The following is a 20522-nucleotide window of genomic DNA, read 5'->3' as shown; positions in this document are numbered from 1 at the left end:
CTGCCTCATTTTTCTCATATTAAAATGAGAGAATCTGATTCTCTCTGCTGTGTCCCGTAAGTATTGATGAAGGAGAAGTGTGTGTGACCGATGGTAGGACTAAGAAATGAAGGAGAAGAAAATTCCACCTAAAACAGTGGGATCATTTCATCCCTTTTCTCTCTCTCCAGTTTCTTCTTAATTTTGTGTTTCTGTAAATGTGAGGTTTGCTATTGCTATCGTATTCCAAAAAACTGCCTGCTACATGGCACTGATCATTGGCCTTTGAACTCTAAACCTTTAGATGCCCAAGTTACACATCTACACAAGGCAAACAACAGTTAACTTCTCTGTCTTCTGTCTTTATGTAGACTAATATGTGAATAAAAATGAACATGTTGCCTTTTCAAGTACTACAGTTTTCTAATTTGCCACTCAAAGACAACATTTTCGTTTTTATTCACATATTATTCTACATAAAGACAAAAGACAAAGGAGTTAATGGTTATTTGCCTTGTGTAGATGTGTAACTTGGGGCATCTAAAGGTTTAGACGCTTGCTTGAGGCACCATCGCAAGGATACTATATACCTTTTACTTCTGGACATGCAGATGTATGTTTCTATATGTACAGCTGAGTGCTTCCAAGTAAAAACGTGTTAGCCATAGTTCCAGCAGGAGTTTACCTACTCTAGATAGCTGGTCTCCTAATCTAACCAGTCTACTGTATCCAAAAGTGTAGTGTGAGTACATACAGATTGAAAAATGCATGTGAAATGCCTTGTTAATAACAAATGAGTATGCTAAAAAAAAAAATTAAATACCAAGACTTCTATTTTTTTCCACCCCCAAAGGCAAGCCCAAATAAAAGCGAAGACTTCGGAAAGATACTCAAGCATATACGTAATCTCTATGGGGAGAGTGTTGAATGGCCTAACCACTGATAATTTCTCTGTGTAACAGCTGTCTTGCCAGTGCACCAAAAGAGTGTTGATGATTGATTTTGAATTCATGATGGAATATGAGAAAGAAGTGAATCTCTAAAGTGTGCTAGGCACAAGCTCTTCAGGGTCAGATAGGTCAAAACCAACCTGAGTAGGTGCTAGGAAAACTATTTATATTCAAAATGTATGCAAAGACATCACGCTTCTAGTAGAGTCCACCAGTAACCGTATTATTCTCAGCTCTTTCTCCAAAATGAACCTAACAGTTCATTCCTGAGCCCTGGGGCCAAAAATCCACAGGAGGTACGCAACTGGCTGCGCTGGCTCCCATGTCCCTTGCGCCGACATCCATGCCCCTGGTGCTGCCAAGACTGGCACGGACACTGGCGTTGGGGTGCTCATGCTGCCCTCTGTGGACAGCTGCCCTAGCAATACCCTGGGAGGCTGGCTTGGCCTGCCCCCGACGTCCCTCCGGTTCAAGTGCTCGCGCTGTCGTTCCAGGGGGTGTTCCAGGGAAGTCTCGGGGGGGGGGGGCAGAGCTGGTGGTAGTCAGCTTCCTAACCCCTTCCATCCTGGGAATGCCCTCCTCCGCCTCAGTGGTGCTGCGCCAGATTTTTGCTGGCGCAGCTTCGCTTTTCTCTCTGGGTCTATTTTCCCCCATTTTCTATTTTTTTTTTTTTAAGGGCTTTTTAAAGCCTTGCGGCAGCTGTGGAGCCTCTTTGAACGCACCACAGCGGCACAGCAGCCATGCTGCCCCCAGCCGCTGCAAGGCTCAGGAATGGGCTGCCTGTCATTTCAACATATATGTACTAGTTTGCATAAGGTGGACAGTTCAATCCTAAGAATGTACTTCCTGTGAAGCCCACTGCAATCATATCTCTGTTATATCTCTGTTTAGGATTGCACTCAGTCAGCAAAGGGGCGGGGGGCAGATTATACTCAAGAAACCCAGGTATTCCCTATAACAGAAACCATATTAGGAGCCAAGGAATACTTCTCATGATTCTATTATCATTTACCAAAGCTGTAGGAAGCGGGCGATTTGTTCCCACAGCTGTGGAATTATATTCATGAAAATATGTTCTTTTTTGTTACACAGGAGCATACATCTTTATTCAACCATTGCATAATTAACTAATTTCAGAGCTTGAATATTCAAGATGCACATTGCCCATTTTGATTTTAATGCATATCACCAAACCTTTGAGTGAATGTGATTAAGGCAAAAAAATCAAAACATTAAAAACCCTAACCTTAAATATATGAAACATCGCCACATGTAAATAAACAGGGTTTCAGCCAGTGATTAAATTAGTGCCCCAGATTGAAAGATTTCAACATTTTTAAAAACTTCCTTATTCAGCTGGAGCAAAACTCAGAAATCTAAACATTACGAAATGAAAATGAAATTCAGTGAATGGATGGTGCCATTTCCCAAAACTTCAACGCAAACAGTGTCATGGGCCCCTGAACAAAAAGAGGAAAAATATTAGGGCTGTTGAAAAAAAAATCAGGAAAATTCGGAATCGGCAAAATTCATCCCGTTTTTATTCGGGAAATGCCAAAGTCCGAACACCCCCTATTCGGATTCATGGAATTCGGCTTGGAATTCCGCGTTCCCAAATACATTCGGCCGAATAAAGCTGGCAGCGCGGATCAGTTTAAAGAGCTACATGCCCGCCTTCTCGAGGCTCCCAGGAAAGTGGGCGGGTGGCTATTTAAACTGATCCATGTTGCCAAGGCTGGCAGCACGGATCAGTTTAAAGAGCCACCCGCCCACCTTCTCAAGGCTCCTGAAAAGGGGGGCGGGTGGGTCTTTAAACTGATCTGCGATGCCAGCCTTGGCAGTGCGGATCAGTTCAAAGACCCCCGCCCACTTTCCTGGGAGCCTCAGGAAAAGGGCGGGGGGCTTTAAACTGCTCTGCGCTGCCAGGGCTGGAAGCACAGAGCAGTTCAAAGAGCCCCCCACCCGCTTTCCTGGGAGCCCCGGGAAGGTGGGTAGGGGGCTTTAAACTGCCCTGTGGATATAGGGGGGAGATTGGGGGGGAGGGAAGGCGATCCCGGGGCCAGGATCGCCCGGGGGATTGGGGGGAGATTGGGGGGAAAGGGAAGGTGATCCTGTCCCCCGCCGGGTTGAGCTCTCTGGAAGCAAGCTTGCCTTCCAGAGAGCTCTTTAAAGGCGGGAAAAGGCAGGTTTGGGGGACTCGAACCTGCCAAATTTTTTCTGCGGTCCCCCGAACTTGCTGAGTTTGGGACCGCGGTTTCCCGCCGTTTTGCGGTTCGGCTGATGGAACTGAATCGACAGCCCTAAAAAATATAGAATTTTCCCATTTGAATCCATGTAAACTGTATGTGTAATGAACTGACAGCAACCCATTTCACAAAGGAGATGACTCAGCTTAGTTATTTTCTAGTTAAAGGCTGCTGGATAGTCAAAAGAGCTGCTGACCTTGACTCCAATGAGCAACGGGCAGCTAGCAGTGTCAAGGTGTTCCTGTAACACCCAACAAGATGTTTCTCACTTTCCTTCTGTCCTCTGGCTATGGGCAATGATGTAATGAAAGGTTTCATGTGATTTAATGTGAAGTTTAAAGTCTTTTAAAGGTAAGACAGGTATCAAATTGACCATATTCTCAACACAAAGAGAATGCTGAGAGAAGTAACATTTTAAGAAATATCATAAAGACAGAAACTGACTGTTTAGTATATGGTCAGGTCAGTAAAGATCTGACAGGAAATCCCCAAAAGGTGAGAACAAGAAAGCGGTTGCTCAAGTTCCAAGGGTACTGGGACAATTACAAGATCAAATTCTGACAAACCAGCAATCAAGGGCAGGGAAAGGATACTGATCTTGGAAAGTATACAAGGAGGAACTTTCTAGCCAAGAGTTAGAGATCCTAACAGGTTGATACCCATTGACTTAAATGGATTTCTCCATCCCTTACCTGGGATGTAAAGACTTTGAGCCTTGATTCTTGCGTGGACTGAGGCTCTAAGACCTTTTTACCTACAAAGATTTCTCTAAGTGTTCAGCCTTTGAGTATGCTGGATACGTACAGATTTCTCCAACATTTACAAGTCTTCCTGTGAGACTGTAGAACTCCCTAAAGGGGATTCTTTTCAAGATAGCCAGCCTTGCTAGGACTGGATGTCTGAACTGAATGCCTGCAGACTTCTCCATCTTATGAATAAGATGGAGACTCCTAGAACCCACCAACCTTAGTGTGGGGTCTAGGAGTTTAGATCTTTCCATATTTTATATGGAAACACTGAGGGCTCATTGATTCTAGCAGGGATTAATGGGTTCTCACTAAAGATCTGTCTAGTCGTGTTTGGCCTCCCAGTCCTGACAGACCTGAAGATTGTAAAACCTATAGCTCCCTTAACACAGGTTTCTGCAACCCTGCAAAGAGTTGAAGAGTCCAGGAGCTTATCCTCTGAGCAGGAAGCAGGAGTTTTCCTAGCTGACAGGGAAACCCCTGCACTCAGTTCTTACTCAGAACTCTAACAGTTACATGGCTTTCTAGTATTGCATTGCTTTCTAACTCTGCCACAGCTATAGATGGCATGCACATACATATAGATCTCCCTCATCCTAACATAGAACAGAGGCCTTACAGAGGCTAAAAACACACAGAGATTTCTGTATGGTTTCATGAACTTAGTCCTGGCATGGACTGAAAATATGCTTTAAGGAATCATGACTTTAGCTCTGACTTGAACTCATGGAACCAGAGATTTCTCTAACCTTTGCATACACCAAAGACATTTAAATACTACAATAACACATAAAGGACCTTAAGAGGTCTATTAATCCTTAACATGATTTGGAAACTTTTCAGATCTCTCTAAGCTTTGCTGTGATGGGGAGATTTGCAAATGACATGACTAGGTAAAGTATGTCCTATGTTTTATGATGCTCTAGGCCAGTGGTTGGCAAACTCATTAGTCAACAGAGCCAAATATCAACAGTACAACGATTGAGATTTCTTTTGAGAGCCACCGTCCTACGTGCTTGTCCCTTTAACTGGAGATGCCGGGGATTGAACCTGGGACCTTCTGCATGCCAAGCAGATGCTCCACCACTGACCCACAGCCCCTCCCAAACGGTGCAAGTGCAGACTTCCCCCCCTCCCGGTTCCCAAGCCCCCCCAAATAAAACGGCAACCGAGGCTGGCTGCCCAACCCTCAGAGGGGCCCCTGCCGCTGCCCCCCAGGAAGGGGGCTCCTCTCCACCCACCCCCCGCCCTTCCGGCGCTGGGCACTGGCAGGCGGTCAGCTTGAAAGGTCCAATGAGAGGAGAGATTCGGGGGGACCCCCCATTGCACTCACATGAAGCTGCCTTATACTGAATCAGACTCTTGGTCCATCAAAGTCCATCGTGCCTGACCCCCACCCCCAGCCGACGGAATCAGCCTCCTGGAGGGATTCCCCCGCGCCCCACTGCCGCCGCCCTCCCCTCCTTCCCGGGCTGGCTGAGCAAGGCGGTGGTGGGAGCGCACGGGGCACGCAGCCCGCTCCGGCCCAGCATGAGGCGGAGCCTGCCTCTCCCCCCCTTGCAGCAGCAGCCTGAGCGGCCGGCTGCCACCTCTCCCTGCCACCTCTTATCCCTCCCCGCCGGGGAGAGAGAGAGAGAGAGAGAGAGAGAGAGAGAGAGAGAGAGAGAGAGGAGGGGAGGCCGGGGGAGGGGGGGCGCCACCTCCCACTCGTCTGCTGGCTCCTCCCGCCTGGGGCGCGCTGGAGCGCGGCGGGAGCGCGGCACCTCTGCCTGGCTGGGCATGGGGATGCAGAGGAGCTGCTGAGCTGACGGACGGGGGGTGGGGAGCCGGGGAGCCGCCTTCCTGGCCGGCTGGGGGTATACCACCGGCGGTTGGGCTGGGCCAGGAACCGCGGGCCCCCGGGCCCCGGGGAGAGCCGCATTCAAGGGGCCAAAGAGCCACATGCGGCTCGGGAGCCGCGGTTTGCCGACCACTGCTCTAGGCATTTGAATTAAGATGCTTTAAACTATAACAGATCTAATTCATTGCACTAACCATATTTTACAAGATTTCTGTAACTGTTTTATTTCCTGGATGAAATATTATTACGTTTTAAGGTTTGATACTCTCATATAGAGACATTGCTTGCAACATAAACATGTTCAAAATTCATGATGTCTGAACTTGTGTAACAAGACTACAAGACTACAAGACTAGTTTGTAACCATCTACAAGCATATATTATGATGTGTAAAATAAATTGTACATACATTTATGTCCCTTTTCATAATTTATTGGCGCACTTCAAGAAAAAGCTTACTCCGGTAAGAAACATCTGATTCCTGCTAATTAGGTGTCTATCTGAATAAGATAACATACTTCTTCCAGGAAGGGGTCCATTCTAAGAGCATAGACACTGAAACGCACTGACCCGCGACAACAGAAATGTTTGCCTGAGCTGTGATGGTTTTGAAAAGCTAAGAAGAAGCCTTAATCAAACAGCCATCAATGAACCACATTATGCTTGGTTCTTTAGGCCACATCTTGTAAGATTCTAAGCCATCTGAAAGTGCTCGGTAACTGACTGCCTGGCTTGGGTTACCAAAATGAAACTTAAGAAGAAACATATACATTAAAAACTCCTTCCATCGCAGAGGAGGTAGCGGCAGCTCCTGCATTTAGCCCCATCTTCCTTCCTTTGCAGACGGTTAAGAGAATTAGCAAATTCACTGTCTTTCGAGTCCTACCTGAAAGATCTTCTAGAGCAGGCTGTCCAGTTTTTGTGTACAGAGCAGAATCCATGCTCACGCTCCCCCCTCCAGGGCTGGGCTCGGCTGCTACATTTCCTTCATTGTCTGTCTGTGATCTAAAGTGCAGAACAGAGCGACAGAAAGGGAAACGTAATCGTTCATTACAACCAAAAAGAATCCCGGCACCATCTCGCATCGTGCCCTCTCCCCAGGATACACCAGCAGACTGACTTTACATAATTTATTAGTCCCATGTTGAGCTATGTCCTAGAAATGGAAACAAGCAATGAACTGAAAAAATGAATTCACCGTCAAATACCGGCTTTCTCAGGCCCTCATGCAAGCCTTTCAGATACCATTAGTTTTATGTTAAGCCTTCAGTCTGGTCAACAACCTGTGCTGATGGCTCAGGGCGCCAGAGACACTGAGAACAACAGAGTTCAGGTTATGGAACCAAATGCAGACTGTTTGTGTCAGCTGTCATCTATGTGCTTATCTGTACCGTGCCCCCTTTCAAGGAATTCAAAGTGGTGTTTGAGCCTCACAACAAGTGGTGAGACTGTTGGGCCCGAGGCCATCCACAGACCTTCAGAGTCTTGTCTGTTTGAATTGTATTTTGTTTGTTTAAATTGGTTATTTAACAGGGTTGCCGACCTCCAGGTGGTGGCTGGAGATCTCCCTCTATTACAACTGATCTCCAGGTGATCGAGATCAGTTCCCATGGAGAAAATGGCCGCTTTGGCCAATGGATACTATGGCATCGAAGTCCCTCCCCTCTCCAAACCCCGCCCTCCTCGGGCTGCACTCCCAAAATCTCCAGGTAATTCACTGGCAACCCTATTATTTAAATTGCACGTAGGTAACACACACATATTTGTAAGCCTCTTAGGGTCCCTGTTTTTTAAGCAGAACCATTGTATCTATGCCATTAAAGGTTTTTGTACTTGCGTTTATTTGGGTCCCTGTTAAGGAGAAAAGTGGGAGAATACACTGACTAAACCAGAGGTCCCCAACCTTTTTGAGCCTGTGAGCACATCTGGAATTCTGACATGGCATGGCGAACATAGCAACAAAATGGCTGCCACAGGAGGCAGAGCCATATCTTCACTTAAATTGCCATAGCTTAGTTTCAGTAACACAGTATAGATCCTTGTGCTGTGGTGGCAGCTGCTGCCAAAACATTTTTTAAAAATCTACACAGCCAATCAAATCTCCAATAGTCAATCAGAAGCCCTGCTGGGCAAAAGCCCAACCTGGCCCCACCCACTTCCTAAAAACACTTAGCGGGCACCAGAAAAGGGGTCGGTTGGGGACCCCTGGCCTAGACAAACAAACCAATCAGGGCAGCAGTTCAGTAACATGGTGCAGGACACTGCAAGACCTTTCTCTGCACAGTACAGACTGCAGTGAGAACCAATCCCTCCTTGTGAGCGCCTATTTGAGGGTTCATGCCATTCCTCTACTACACTATTGCAGCAGTAGCCATGGTACACATGACCTGTAGGTGAGCCGGACCAATGCACACAGAGGGAGATCAAGACTGACCATGCTGGACAAGCCAGTAGCTTGTGACCGAGCACACTGGCCCTATCCCCCATCTACAGGCATTAGCCTCAAGTGGGCACAGTGCCTTTGCACACACAAACTGTTCACATGTAGGATTCATCCCTGTGCATAGGAACGCCTCTTTTAGAAGGTTTTCATTTACGCAGAGAGAGCCTCATGGAGATTAGGACTTAGGCTATATGGTTCGTTCCCCCCTAGAATGCACAGAAGAACCTGAATATTTAAAAAGAGACCTGCTTAAAAAAGTGACTCATACCTGTACATGAACGGTGCTACTGTGGCAGTGTTTGGGTGGCTGTATTGCTGTTGTGGATGAGGTAGCTGCACACTCACAGTATTGCTTCCTGTGGTCTGTGTGGTACTTGCTGGCCCACTTACAGCCTGGATGCTGCTGCTGGTAGTCAGAGCGGGCGCCCCTGCCGCCCCTTTCCCCTCAGAGGAGGCCAAACTTGACGTAGAACTGGAATTCCGACCGTCTAGCTGGGACTTCTGATGAGAAGGGCCTGCAGCAGGCTTCCCGCTGCGGCTTCTCTCACCTTCCTTAGCAGGACAACTGGGGGCACTTGAGGATTTCCCTGTGGTGTTTTTCATTCCTGGTTTTGGTATTCCACTTTGTGAAGGGGCAGCGGCCTCCTTCTTGGCACTATTCAGCTTCCCGCCTTTAGGGATAAAGCTTGCAATCTTGGAGGACTTTTTTGGCATCTCTGTCACGGCTGGTGGGGTCTGCTCCTCTTTCGGCTCCTCTTTGACCTCTGTTTTTTCCGTTACCGATGTTCTCTTGGCAGCGTCTTTGCTTTTTTCCTTTTCTTTCTCCTTCTGTTTCTCTTTTTCTTTCTCACTGCCCTTTGGGGAACTCTTCTTATTGGTCAGCGCCCGGCTAAATGTTCTTTGTGCAATTCCCTTCAGTGCAATTTTGGGACTATTCGATGGTGGCCCTGGGTTGTTCACATTCCGATTTGCAGCATCCATCTCTTCGCTTTCCTCAAAGCTAGGAAGGGTCTCGAGTCTTTCACAACTAGGGTCCCGAGACCCTGGACATTCAAGGGATGACCCTCCTGCTTTGGAGACACCTTTTGTGTTAAAAAGTTTCAGTTTCTCGAGCATGGATTTCTGGCCATTGGGAGTTGTTTTCACCATCTCTGGAGGGGTTTTTGGAGACTCTTGAATTGGCTGCTTTACTGACAGTGTGGAAGACGTGGCTGTGTGCTTAGCACTAAGGGACTTACTACGCCAGGGTTTGACAGCAGTGTTGGGCTGGGGAATGGCGGAGGAGTTATTGCAACTGGCAGCACTGCTGCTACTGCTGCTTTGAACTGAAGGTGGTGCATTTTCATTCATCCCTGTGGATGGGGAGGCTAAATTGTCTGCTGCCTCTGGAAAAAAAGTAACAAGAGATCTGATATTTTGGTTTTGCATTCAGAAAATTTCCCACTGTGTTTTTTTTTTTCTAGTAAAAGAAGGTGGTACTTAGTAGCTGCAAAATCCTAGGAATAAGTTTTGGCCAATTTATTAACTACTCTATACTCTTCACCTAGGAGCCCCGTGGCGTACAGTGTTAAGCTGAAGTACTGCAGTCAAAGCTCTGCTCATGACCTGAGTTCGATCCCGATGGAAGTCGGTTTCAGGTAGCCGGCTCAAGGTTGACTCAGCCTTCCATCCTTCCGAGGTCAGTGAAATGAGTACCCAGCTTGCTGGGGGTAAAAGGAAGATGACTGGCGAAGGCACTGGCAAACCACCCCGCAAAGAAAGTCTGTCTTGGAAATGTCGGGATGTGACGTCATCCCATGGGTCAGGAGTGACCTGGTGCTTGCACAGGGGACCTTTACTTACTTACTTTACTCTTCACCTGATGCTGACAAATTATTTTTATATATATATATTAGATGTGGATTCTTTTGTCTCCCGAAAAATGGCACTTTATGCTTTGGTGGCCAGGAAAATTAGGGCAAAGAAAGCCATTAAATGAATAGAAACTTTTTAAAAACAAAAGACGGTTAGAACTGAATTTTATCCTTCTTGTTTTATATATATTGTTTTAATGAGAAATGGAATGTTGGATGTAATTTGAGAATTTTATCATTTTCTAGATATTATTAGTTTATAATTTTTAACTCATTGTAATAATATTTTAAAAAGAGCCCTGTGGCGCAGAGTGGTAAGCTGCAGTACTGCAGTCCAAGCTCTGCTGACAACCTGAGTTCGATTCCAACGGACGTTGGTTTCAGGCAGCCAGCTCAAGGTTGACTCAGCCTTCCATCCTCCCGAGGTCGGTGAAATGAGTACCCAGCTTGCTGGGGGTAAAGGGGAGATGACTGGGGAAGGCACTGGCAAACCACCCCATAAAACAAAAAGTCTGCCTAGAAAACGTCGGGATGTGATGTCACCCCATGGGTCAGGAATGACCCGGTGCTTGCACAGGGGACCTTTACCTTTTTTTAAATAAATTTTTACATTGTAAAGGCCTATGGCCGTGTACAATAAACCTACCTAGTAGCTCCAAAAACATTGAGATAATATTTTATACGATCCATGACATTTAAAACAAAATTACCAGTAACTAAAGCTGTCCGGTTTTCCTTTCTTTTTAAAAACATAAACCTGCAAGCAGGGCCCATCTGTTACTTATCGCTATACATGGCCTACTTAACCTTTAGGCTCTTACCAAATAATAAATATAGATGTCTTTTAGAACCTAACAGCAACCACATTCGAAGAAACACACAAGCAAAAATGCTCAGGCAGTATCGGACAGCTATCATTCAGAACATAAAAGCTCTGTGACCCAAGAGGCCCCCCCTTTACACTGAACAAACTTATTTCTGCTAAAGCTGCCTTTTGGGAGGATCCCCAGAAGTAACTTGAAGCAAGAATTTTAAAGGCGGGGGGTGGGGATAAAATAAAACAGAAATCCATCAGATAACAGCATATATTCAGTTCCTGTTTTCCAGTTCAAAACTGACTCATACCCAATCCACAAAACCTAAACTGATCAGATCCTCCCTCAGGCAGCAATCACAAATGCTACATCTCTATCTCCTAATTGAAACTCGATGGAATAAGAAGAGCTCCCTCAAAAACGCTGCCTGGGTGAGTCCAACTCTTCATTAATGTCATTTGCTAGCAGGCGTTTGCTAGCATGTTTCCAGAGAAGGGAGCTCAGTGTCAAAAGCAGTTTAAGAATCACACCCACTTACTCACCTAGCGAGGGCAACGTCTTTGCTAAAAGTCAGTCCTTGCAAACTTTCTCTTGCGGAGACGGTACATCCCAATTACTGCCCGCATTTCTCCTGTTACGCCCCTCATGTTTCCAATTAACGTTTGTCATCTCTTGACTGTTAGCCTGCCCAGCAGCCTGCTGGGGATTAACGGCTTTTTACCTGCAGTTCCCTATCCTTTAGCAAGAAACGGCATACAGAGCTTCTTGTTTTTCTTTTTCTAACTTAAAAATAAACAGCCACTCGGAGCGAGCCGTTTGGAGCAGAACTGTGAATGCCGTTCTGTAAATCACAAACTGCCGCGGCCGCACAGAGGCTGTTTTGCTTCACTTTTGGCTGCTTGCTGAAGACACAGCTCTGCTAACCTCACTCGTGTGATCCATACCAGACCGCCTCATGTTTCCAAGCACTCCCGTTCTTCCTCACTTAGCAGCGATTTCAGTTTCTAGGCGATTCCTCTTGTAATAAGCCCGCAGTCGTTTCACACTCATTCGTCCTAACTGCAATAGCAGATGCCAACGGTTGTTTTATAGAAAGTAGGCATTGCTATGATGGGAAGATTTCCAGAATGCTGGGTTATTAAGCTCAAAGTGTTATGCCAAAAGACTGAGAAAGGTATGGATCGGAATTCTCCAGTTTTAGCCAGTTTTATAAGAGCAGATGAATAACTGCATTTTACTTAGTGTCAAAAGTAACACCTAAACAACTCCTTTCTCCTCTTCCAGTCAGTATGAGAACCTCCCTAGATCTTCAAGGATCCATCAGTATGTTTTTCTACTCCTCAGACCCATGAGTAGGGTTGCCAATCTCTAGGAACTAGCTGGAGATCTCCTGCTATTACAACTGATGTCCAGCCGATAGCAATCACTTCACCTGGAGAAAATGGCTGCTTTGGCAATTGGACTCTATGGCATTGAAGTCCCTCCCCTCCCCAAACCCCACCCTCCTCAGGCTCTGCCCCAAAAACCTCCCCCCCCCCATGGCAAAGAGGGACCTGGCAAGCCTATCTCTGGCTGATAGAGATCAGTTCACCTGGAGAAAATGGCTGCTTTGGAAGGTGAACTCTATGGCACTGAAGTCCCTCCCCTCATACCACTCTCCTCAGGCTCCGCCCCAAAAATCTCCAGGTATTTCCCAACCATGAACTGGCAACCCTACCTATGAGATGTTATTACTGGAAAAGACAGCTGCTTTGTTTCCAGTGTGTTGACAAGTGTCTGTTCTGTAATGCAGGTCTGTAAAGAACCACTCATTTGGTGGCCTGTGGTGATTAAATATCATCTTCAGGTGGCCTTATTTGCGTTCAGGCCCACAAGACTAACAGGGTTGGATCTTGTTACTCCCTTCCACTAAGTGATGATTTTTGCTCCTGAGCTTAGCAAAAGGAAAGTGTAGCGTCTGACCTCTTGTGGGCAGCAGGCTACTAAAGTTAAATTTGGTGGACCTGTGTGCTAGACTGCTGTAATGTTTCAACGGAAAACATGTAGCTATACGTGGAGATTCTAAAACATGCGAAGCAACACTGAATTGCTTTACCAAGCCTTTCGTCACCCACCCTAACCCATCTTCTCTTACTTCACCACATGTTGATCCTTCCCTGCTCCATCTCACTAAGTGTCAACTCTGACCTCTTCCCCATTTCCCAGTCATGTCTTTTCCATCTAGTTTTCTTTCTTCCCAATTTTTGGAACACCTCAGATTCTTCTCTGTCCCTCCTTCCCTTTATTTATGCTGCTGCAAAAACTTTTAAATATTCCTGAAATTTTTCATTTTTTCCCTACCAGACACATACGTTTATTCTCACATTCATTATTCATTTGACTATTACTCCTCTTCTTTCCTAAGCTTCCTTTTCCCACAGTTATGATCTATGCTTCCCATTTGTTCCCCACCACCACTGTTGTTGAATTTTCCCTTTTGTTACAATCCCTTTATGGGTTTCTGTTTTCTTATCAGATTCCTTTTAAATTTCCAGCTTTTGTTCATTTGTTTATTCAATCCATCTTATCAGCTCTTCTTTCTCTTTATTTCTTGTCATCTTCACTCTCCTAGTATTCTCTTCTCTACTAGCCCTTAAGTACTATGTCTTTTCCTGCTTCATTCTCTCTCTCACTGGGGGTTACCGCACTTGTATTCCCAGCGATGTTTCAAGAGTTTGAAAATGTTATAAAAAATACTGTTCGCACTTTCTGTGTATTCCCACCAATGTATTAAGAGTTTGAAAACGTTATAAAAAATACTGTTCGCACTTTGTTTGGCCCCTTTAGCTGTGAAGACGTCTTCCAACCATTTATAAGCCGTGGTATCCAAAAACCCTTTTAAAGCAATGTTTTTTACAACATTTTCAAACTCTTAATACATCGCAGGGGATACAAAGTGTGTTAACCCCCTCTCTCTCACTGTACCTTTTCTCTCAAACTTCCTTCCTTCCAGCTGTTTGGAGACATGTCTTTCCCCACAAGCCTTTGACCTCTAATCTCTGCCTCTCCTCCTTGTTCCTTCTTTGATGTGTCTTTGGCTTTTCTTATGATGTTGCCTTTTTTGACTGCAAGCCTAACAGGGCTTATTCTTTTTTTCTTTTTTTAATGAACCACTGTGCAGTGCCTAGTTCCAAAGGTACTTACAATAATAAATACTATTGTTACTACAATTGTTACCAACATCAGCATCATCTAACACAGACTGCAAGCATCTGGACATCTATGTTTTGTATATTTTGCATTTGCTGACAATATGCAGATGTCTTGTTTAATAGTAGTAGAGAAGGAGGAAATAGAAGCAAGTATTCAGGAGTAAAAGGTAAGGGCCTCTGTACAAGTGGTGTACACAACTTTCCAAGACATTGGATTATCTTGGATTCAGTAATACTGGCAGGAAAATGAAGTCTCTGAATATGCAATGTGGTAGTATAGTTAACTTTACAAAAGAGATATATTAAGTGAAGGCCAATAGATGGGAAGAATGGTTGCATTTTCACTTTGTGGTGAGCTATCCACCTTCTCTGACTTATATCTAGCCTCAGTTCTATTCTCCTACTCCATATGAATTTACATTGACTTCTTAGGGTCAAATTAAATGGTACACCCTAATGCATATACTGTTAAAGGCATTTTGTAAACAGTAACAGCTATTTTAGCGGGATTTCTCTGCTCCAATCCCAGTTCCTAGTGGAATTACAAACGCAAACAATTTTGAAGGTATTCCAAATGGAGAAACTTAAAACATCCCCCTTTTTGCCACTTCCCCAACCGCTCTTCAGGAAGTAGTTTTTCCTGTTAAAATATGGTCACTGGGGTAATGTAACATGCATTTATACCCAGTTCAGCTTTCCTGCCTGCCCTACCACTCAGATACTTGCTACCCTAATCCTAATCTGGTTAATGAAAGAAACCAAAATGGTTTCATATAGTGACAAATAACAGTTACCCATGCCAGGCATCCACGTTTGGCCTGGTTTGCTTTTTTGGATAGCTGTCTGGTAGTCAGTCCAGCACTCTGACCTGGATGGGTCATCGTAGCCTGATCTCCTCAGATCTCACAAGCTAAGAGGAGTTGGCCCTGGTTAGCACATGGATGGGAGACTATCAAGGAAGCCCAGGATTACTATGTGACAGCAAGCAATGGCAAACCACCTGTGTCTGTCTCTTGTCTTGAAAACCCTATGGGGTCGCCATCAGTTGGCTGCAAGTTAACAGCCCTTTCTAGCGCCAGTCAGCCCAACCCTGTTTAGCCAGCTGCTTCCCTCCTTGTTGCCACTTGGTCTTGCCTATTGCCCCAGAACCTTTTTTTCAACCACACATGCACATGTTAATATTTTTTTAAAAAAGATTCCATGCACAGATGACCACATAAACAGCAATCCTATCTGTATCAGCCCACCCCTTTGCTATTGCCACTGTAGGCAGTCATCAGTGAGAACCACCAAGCATTTTTCACATGAACACATGATGCTGACTTACAATGAATCAGACCCTTGTACTGTCAGTACTGTCTACTCAGACTGGTAGCAGCTCTCCAGGATCTCAGGCTGAGGTCTTTCATATCACCTACTGGCCAGGTCCCTTTAACTGGAGATGCCAGAGATTGAACCTGGGACCTTCTGCATGCCAAGAGGATGCTGTATTCATGTCATGGCCCTTTAATTGTTATATTTGTGAATAACTTCCAATACCAAACTTTCTAATAAGAGCGGTTACTTTTTTGTGTCAATTATTTTTCTTCTTCTTCCTGTTACATTCAGCTGGATCTGGGAAAACTAGACTGAAGACCCAATTTGCCATGGACCTGCAGCATGACCCTGAGGCAAGTCCCTGTGGCTCAGTTCCCCAACCTGCATTTTCTGGGAGGACTGTACCATATAGATGCCTATGTGTCAAGATCAGTTCTGATTTACTAACCTTTCTTCAACTTAAACAGGTAAAGATTTTTGGCTCTACCTGAGTGGTATGTTTTGATATACTTATATTGCAAGACCTGTGCAGTTGCTCTGGTCTAAGCCCACTAATTTGCATAGACTTTATACTGTCAGTCTTCTAAAGAAGCTTCATTTGACATTCCACAGAACTTCCTCCACTGAACACTCAACTAGTTTGTAATAAGTTAATTAATCTGTTTGCTTCCCTGAGGCAATTTTCTATTCTTCAGGAGCCTGTGCTGACTTCAATGGACAATGTGACATATGCTCACGTTCAAAATACAGTCAAGCTAAAACAAAACAAAACAAAAAAAACCTCTTTTTTCCTTTCAAAGACCTGCAGTTTATTTTATTCCACTGTTTCTATCCCATGTTTCTATTATAAAGACGTTGGTGGTCCTGTTTGAATGCCAATACACACTGTAATACAGTTAGGTTGGATTTCATTGGCTCCTGTAGCGTCTTGACAGTAAACGCAAGCCTGGCCACTTGCAATGAGAAGATGCTTATGGTTTAAATTTTTAAGTGAAATGTTTGAAACCATGCAGTATAATAAGTGCGGGAGAAAATATATGCAATTTCCCATCATTTGTCAAGTTAAGCCTAAACAAAAGCTGATCTCTTATGGTTTTGTACTGTGATCTGTACAGCTGTGCTAGAAATAACCAAAAATAGTTCTCAGTATAACTGAAAATAGATCAAGGCATAATCACTATGAGTAGCCAAAAAGGTGCATATAAACATCAGAAATTTTTATAAGGAAAATATAGGTAAATGGTGCTTTGAGATCATAGATACAGGAAAGCACATAAACTAAAAGAAACAGTGGAAATTTTGTTCACTGTAGTTGGGGTTAAGGTAAAAGAAAAAGCAACAATAAAATCCTCAGCTATGTTTTGAATAACAGGCATATATTTTAGACTATGCCCTGACCTGGATGGCCCAGGCTAGCCTGATCTCGTCAGATCTCAGAAGCTAAGCAGGGTCAGCCCTGGCTAGTATTTGGATGGGGGACCACCAAGGAATACCAGGGTTGCTGTGCAGAGGAAGGCACTGGCAAACCACCTCTGTTAGTCTCTTGCCATGAAAACCCCAAAGTCGGCTGCGACTTGATGGCACTTTATACACACACATATTTTAGACTATGATTACAATAAAATTTAGTCAGTTTAACACTCTTTAATAGGGTTGCCAGGTCCCTCTTCACCAGCGGCAGGAGGTTTTTTGGGCAGAGCCTGAGGAGGGCAGGGTTTGGGGAGGGGAGGGACTTCAATGCCATAGAGTCCAATTGCCAAAGCGACCATTTTCTCCAGGTGAACTGATCTTTATTGGCTGGAGATCACTTGTAATAAGCAGGAGCTCGCCAGCTAGTAGTTGGAGGTTGGCAACCCTACACTTTAATGAATTTTATTTCTTGGTCTGTTTTGACACGAGGGAAAGAAATTAACCCACACCAGTTCCATTCTGTGGAGAATGGAAACTGTAGGCCAAATTCAGAAGACCCAGCATTTACTTTTCAGTCTTCCAAAAACAATATGCCTAGAGATGAAAACAATAAAATATACACGGCAGTCATTTACATTTACACCAAAAAGAATATCATGTATTTCAGAAGAGACTGGCTATCCCTGAAGAGAAGCAGAATTATAGGTGAGTCATGCTTCTGCCCAAATCTACTATCAGGGCTTTTTGTGTGGTGGTACTCACCGGTACCGAGTACTAGCACATTTAGTAGTGGCGGTGGGAGAATCTCTCAAGGCTTACTCACAGGTACTGAGTACTAGCACATTTGGGGAGGGGATCTCTCAAGTCTTAAGGGGGGAACTGATGAAAATCGGTGCAACCTTAAATACAACTATTGGCATTTTATTCAAAACAAAACTGTCTACTGCAACATTTTAAGTGGGGCTATCACTGCTATGATCTATGGGTACTAGTTAAACTCAGAATCCTATTCTGTCTCTGTAAGAGGTTTGCTGTGCTAGGGTTGCCAACTCTGGATTGGGAAATTCTTGGAGAAGGGACCTCAGTGGGTAGGGTTGCCATGTCCCTCTCTGCAGAGCCTGACAAGGGTGGGATTTGGGGAGGGGAGGGACTTCAATGCCATAGAGTCCAATTGCCAAAGCGGACATTTTTCTCCAGGGAAACTGATCTCTATCGGCTGGAGATCAGCTGTAATAGCAGGAGATGTCCAGCTATTACCTGGAGGTTGGCAACACTATATCCGTGGGGAATAATATTATAAAGTTCACCAAAGCAGTCATTTTCTCTAAGGGCCCTGATCTCTATAGTTTGGAGATCAGTTGTAATTCTGGGAGACCTCTGGTCCCCAGCTGGAAGTTGGCAACCCTGTGCTGTGTAGAAATAAGTATGTAAAGCATCTAATCTGCTTAAAGAGATTGCTACTGGGGGTAGTCCAAAAGTGTGAATTGTTGTTTCATACATGTGTGGGACAAAGAAATCAGAATTGCTGAAACTGGCACTAGATTGGGTGGTAGTAGAATAAATGTCCTCCCATGGGACCACTGAGCTCACATATTCATGTACAGATCACTGTACCTGGAGGGGGAGCAGGATCAAGTACACCGCACTCATGACCAAGTGTGCTGGCACTGCCTCCCACCTACAGGCCTTTCCCAAAATGGGCCCACAGCACCCTGTCCATGTTCAAAATTTACACAATGGAGGAGACATCCTGTAAGAATACTGGCTTCGCAATGTTCCCAGTCATGCAGAGTTTGCCTATCTGTGTACGGCTTTTATGTGTGAAGAGACTGTGCCTGTGTTTAGGCCAATTCGTGTAGGAAGAGGCGGGCAGACACACTCAGTTTCTCTCTTTCTGCAATGTTGCCCTGCACAATACACACAATACTATAGGGTTTGGACCTCTACTATGCACGCAGAATAGGCCCATGCTGGTGGTGAGGCCTGGGCAACTCCTACTATTACAAATTATCTCCAGCCAATAGAGATCAGTTCACCTGGAGAAAATGGCCGCTTCGGCAGTTGGACTCTATGGCATTGAAGTCTCTCCCTCCCTAAACCCCACCCTCCTCAGGCTCCTCCCCCAAAACCTCCCGCCGGTGGCGAAGAGGGACCTGACAACCCTATGTCACATGGAGCAGGAAAGTGAAGCTTTCCCCTGGACCAAGGCCTTGGCACTTGACATCATTAGGCTGATCTATGCACTACGCCCCTTTCAATTGCTACAGCATTGGGCAGAGCTGTCATGGCAAAGCCATGCTTTTTGTGCTTTCCACACAGAACTTACTGTACCATATGAATCCCGTTGTGAAAGTCTGGTTCTACATTGGTCTTTGTGGCTTTTTCAAAAGTTGTTAAAATGGAGAGGGTTAAGGAAATGGCACTCTCTGGATTTTGTGGCTATTCTCTCTCGTTTGTTGAACAATCTTATTTAAATATAGGTTTATTTTACTCTCATATTCCTAAAAGTTTATACCAAGTATGGCAAAGGTTCCACTATTTCAGTTGCTATTGAAACTTTAGCCTTAGTGTGTTTAAGAAAAAGATCTGGGCATGTTTCAAAATGCCTAAAAGAAGTGCCAAATTTAGCCTATTAAAGGAGAGAAAAGATTAAACATTGCCATGATTTACTACATACTTGTATCTTGTCCTCTAACTGTATTGGACCTCTGGATTTACTGTGCCCCATGGAACATACCCAATATAAACAAGCTGTCAAGACTGGCTCAGACAGGCCAATTGTGCTCTTAAGACATTGTTAATAAGCCACATTAAATAATAGTAGTATAACGGCAGCTAAAAAACTGACCATTGGCAGTATTCAGGCAAACTCACTTAACAAAAAGAGCAACCTTCACATATAGAGGTGTCTCACCAACAGGGCCACAGCCAGACTTGTATCAGTAGCTAAAGCACCCAGTTTGGTTAACTGGTTCACCACAACTATTTTTTGTTCAAAAAAACAAACAAACCCAGGCTTTTAAATTTGTGACAAATAATTCTCCGTCGCATGGGATAAATTTCAGGTTACAATAGGTTAGTGGTAGCAATTGCTCCCCAGCCCTACCAAGACTCTTACTGGCTCAGAGTAGATTTTTCAAGATCATTATCACCTGTCTGCTTAAGTCATCCATAAAACAAAAGCTCCTTTAGATACTATGAATGTGAACATGTTCAGGTGCTTAAAGGTGACTGCACACTGCAACAGTTGGTCACAGAGCCAACAAGAGGGGTGGTAATCTTGGACTTGGTTCTGAGCAGGGCTCAAGACCTGGTGAAAGATGTAAATGTTGTTGTACCAGTTGGGAACAATGACCACAATGCTACTTTCAGCATTCATGTCAATGAACAGTTACCCGTAAAGTCCAAAACTGTAAATATTTGATGTCAAAAGAGGGAACTTTACAAAAAATGAGGGGGAAACTGAAAGGGAAACACATGAGAATCAAATCCCTAGACTAGCATATACCCATGAATTCTTAGGGAACTCAAATTTGAGATTATTGACCTGCTAAACCATATGTGTAACTTATCAGTAAAGACTGGAGAGTAGCAAATGTTACACCATTTTTAAAAAGGGATCCTGAGGGGGACCAGGAAATTAAAGGCCAGTTCGTCTAATGTTTTTCCCAAGCAAATCAGTAGAAAGTATAATCAAAGATAGAATTATTAGGCACATAGAAGAACAAAGCC

At 44.6% G+C, this 20522-nt stretch overlaps 1 protein-coding gene across 2 annotated transcripts in view; it reads right to left on the bottom strand.

Moving 5' to 3' along the window:
- The window catches only part of NAV2 (neuron navigator 2), a 310894-nt gene that overhangs the window by 139584 nt on the left and 150788 nt on the right, over positions 1 to 20522 (bottom strand). For both annotated transcript variants that reach the window (XM_056852251.1, XM_056852253.1), the window contains 2 exons: positions 8473 to 9589; positions 6648 to 6766 (listed from right to left, as the gene is read on the bottom strand). In XM_056852251.1, coding sequence (XP_056708229.1) covers positions 6648 to 6766; positions 8473 to 9589 — 1236 coding nt within the window. The remainder of the gene's footprint in view (positions 1 to 6647; positions 6767 to 8472; positions 9590 to 20522) is intronic.

This window comes from Euleptes europaea, chromosome 6, assembly GCF_029931775.1.
Source record: "Euleptes europaea isolate rEulEur1 chromosome 6, rEulEur1.hap1, whole genome shotgun sequence".
In the NCBI taxonomy this organism is placed as follows: domain Eukaryota; kingdom Metazoa; phylum Chordata; class Lepidosauria; order Squamata; family Sphaerodactylidae; genus Euleptes; species Euleptes europaea.
This window is presented reverse-complemented; position numbering and strand designations above follow the sequence as displayed.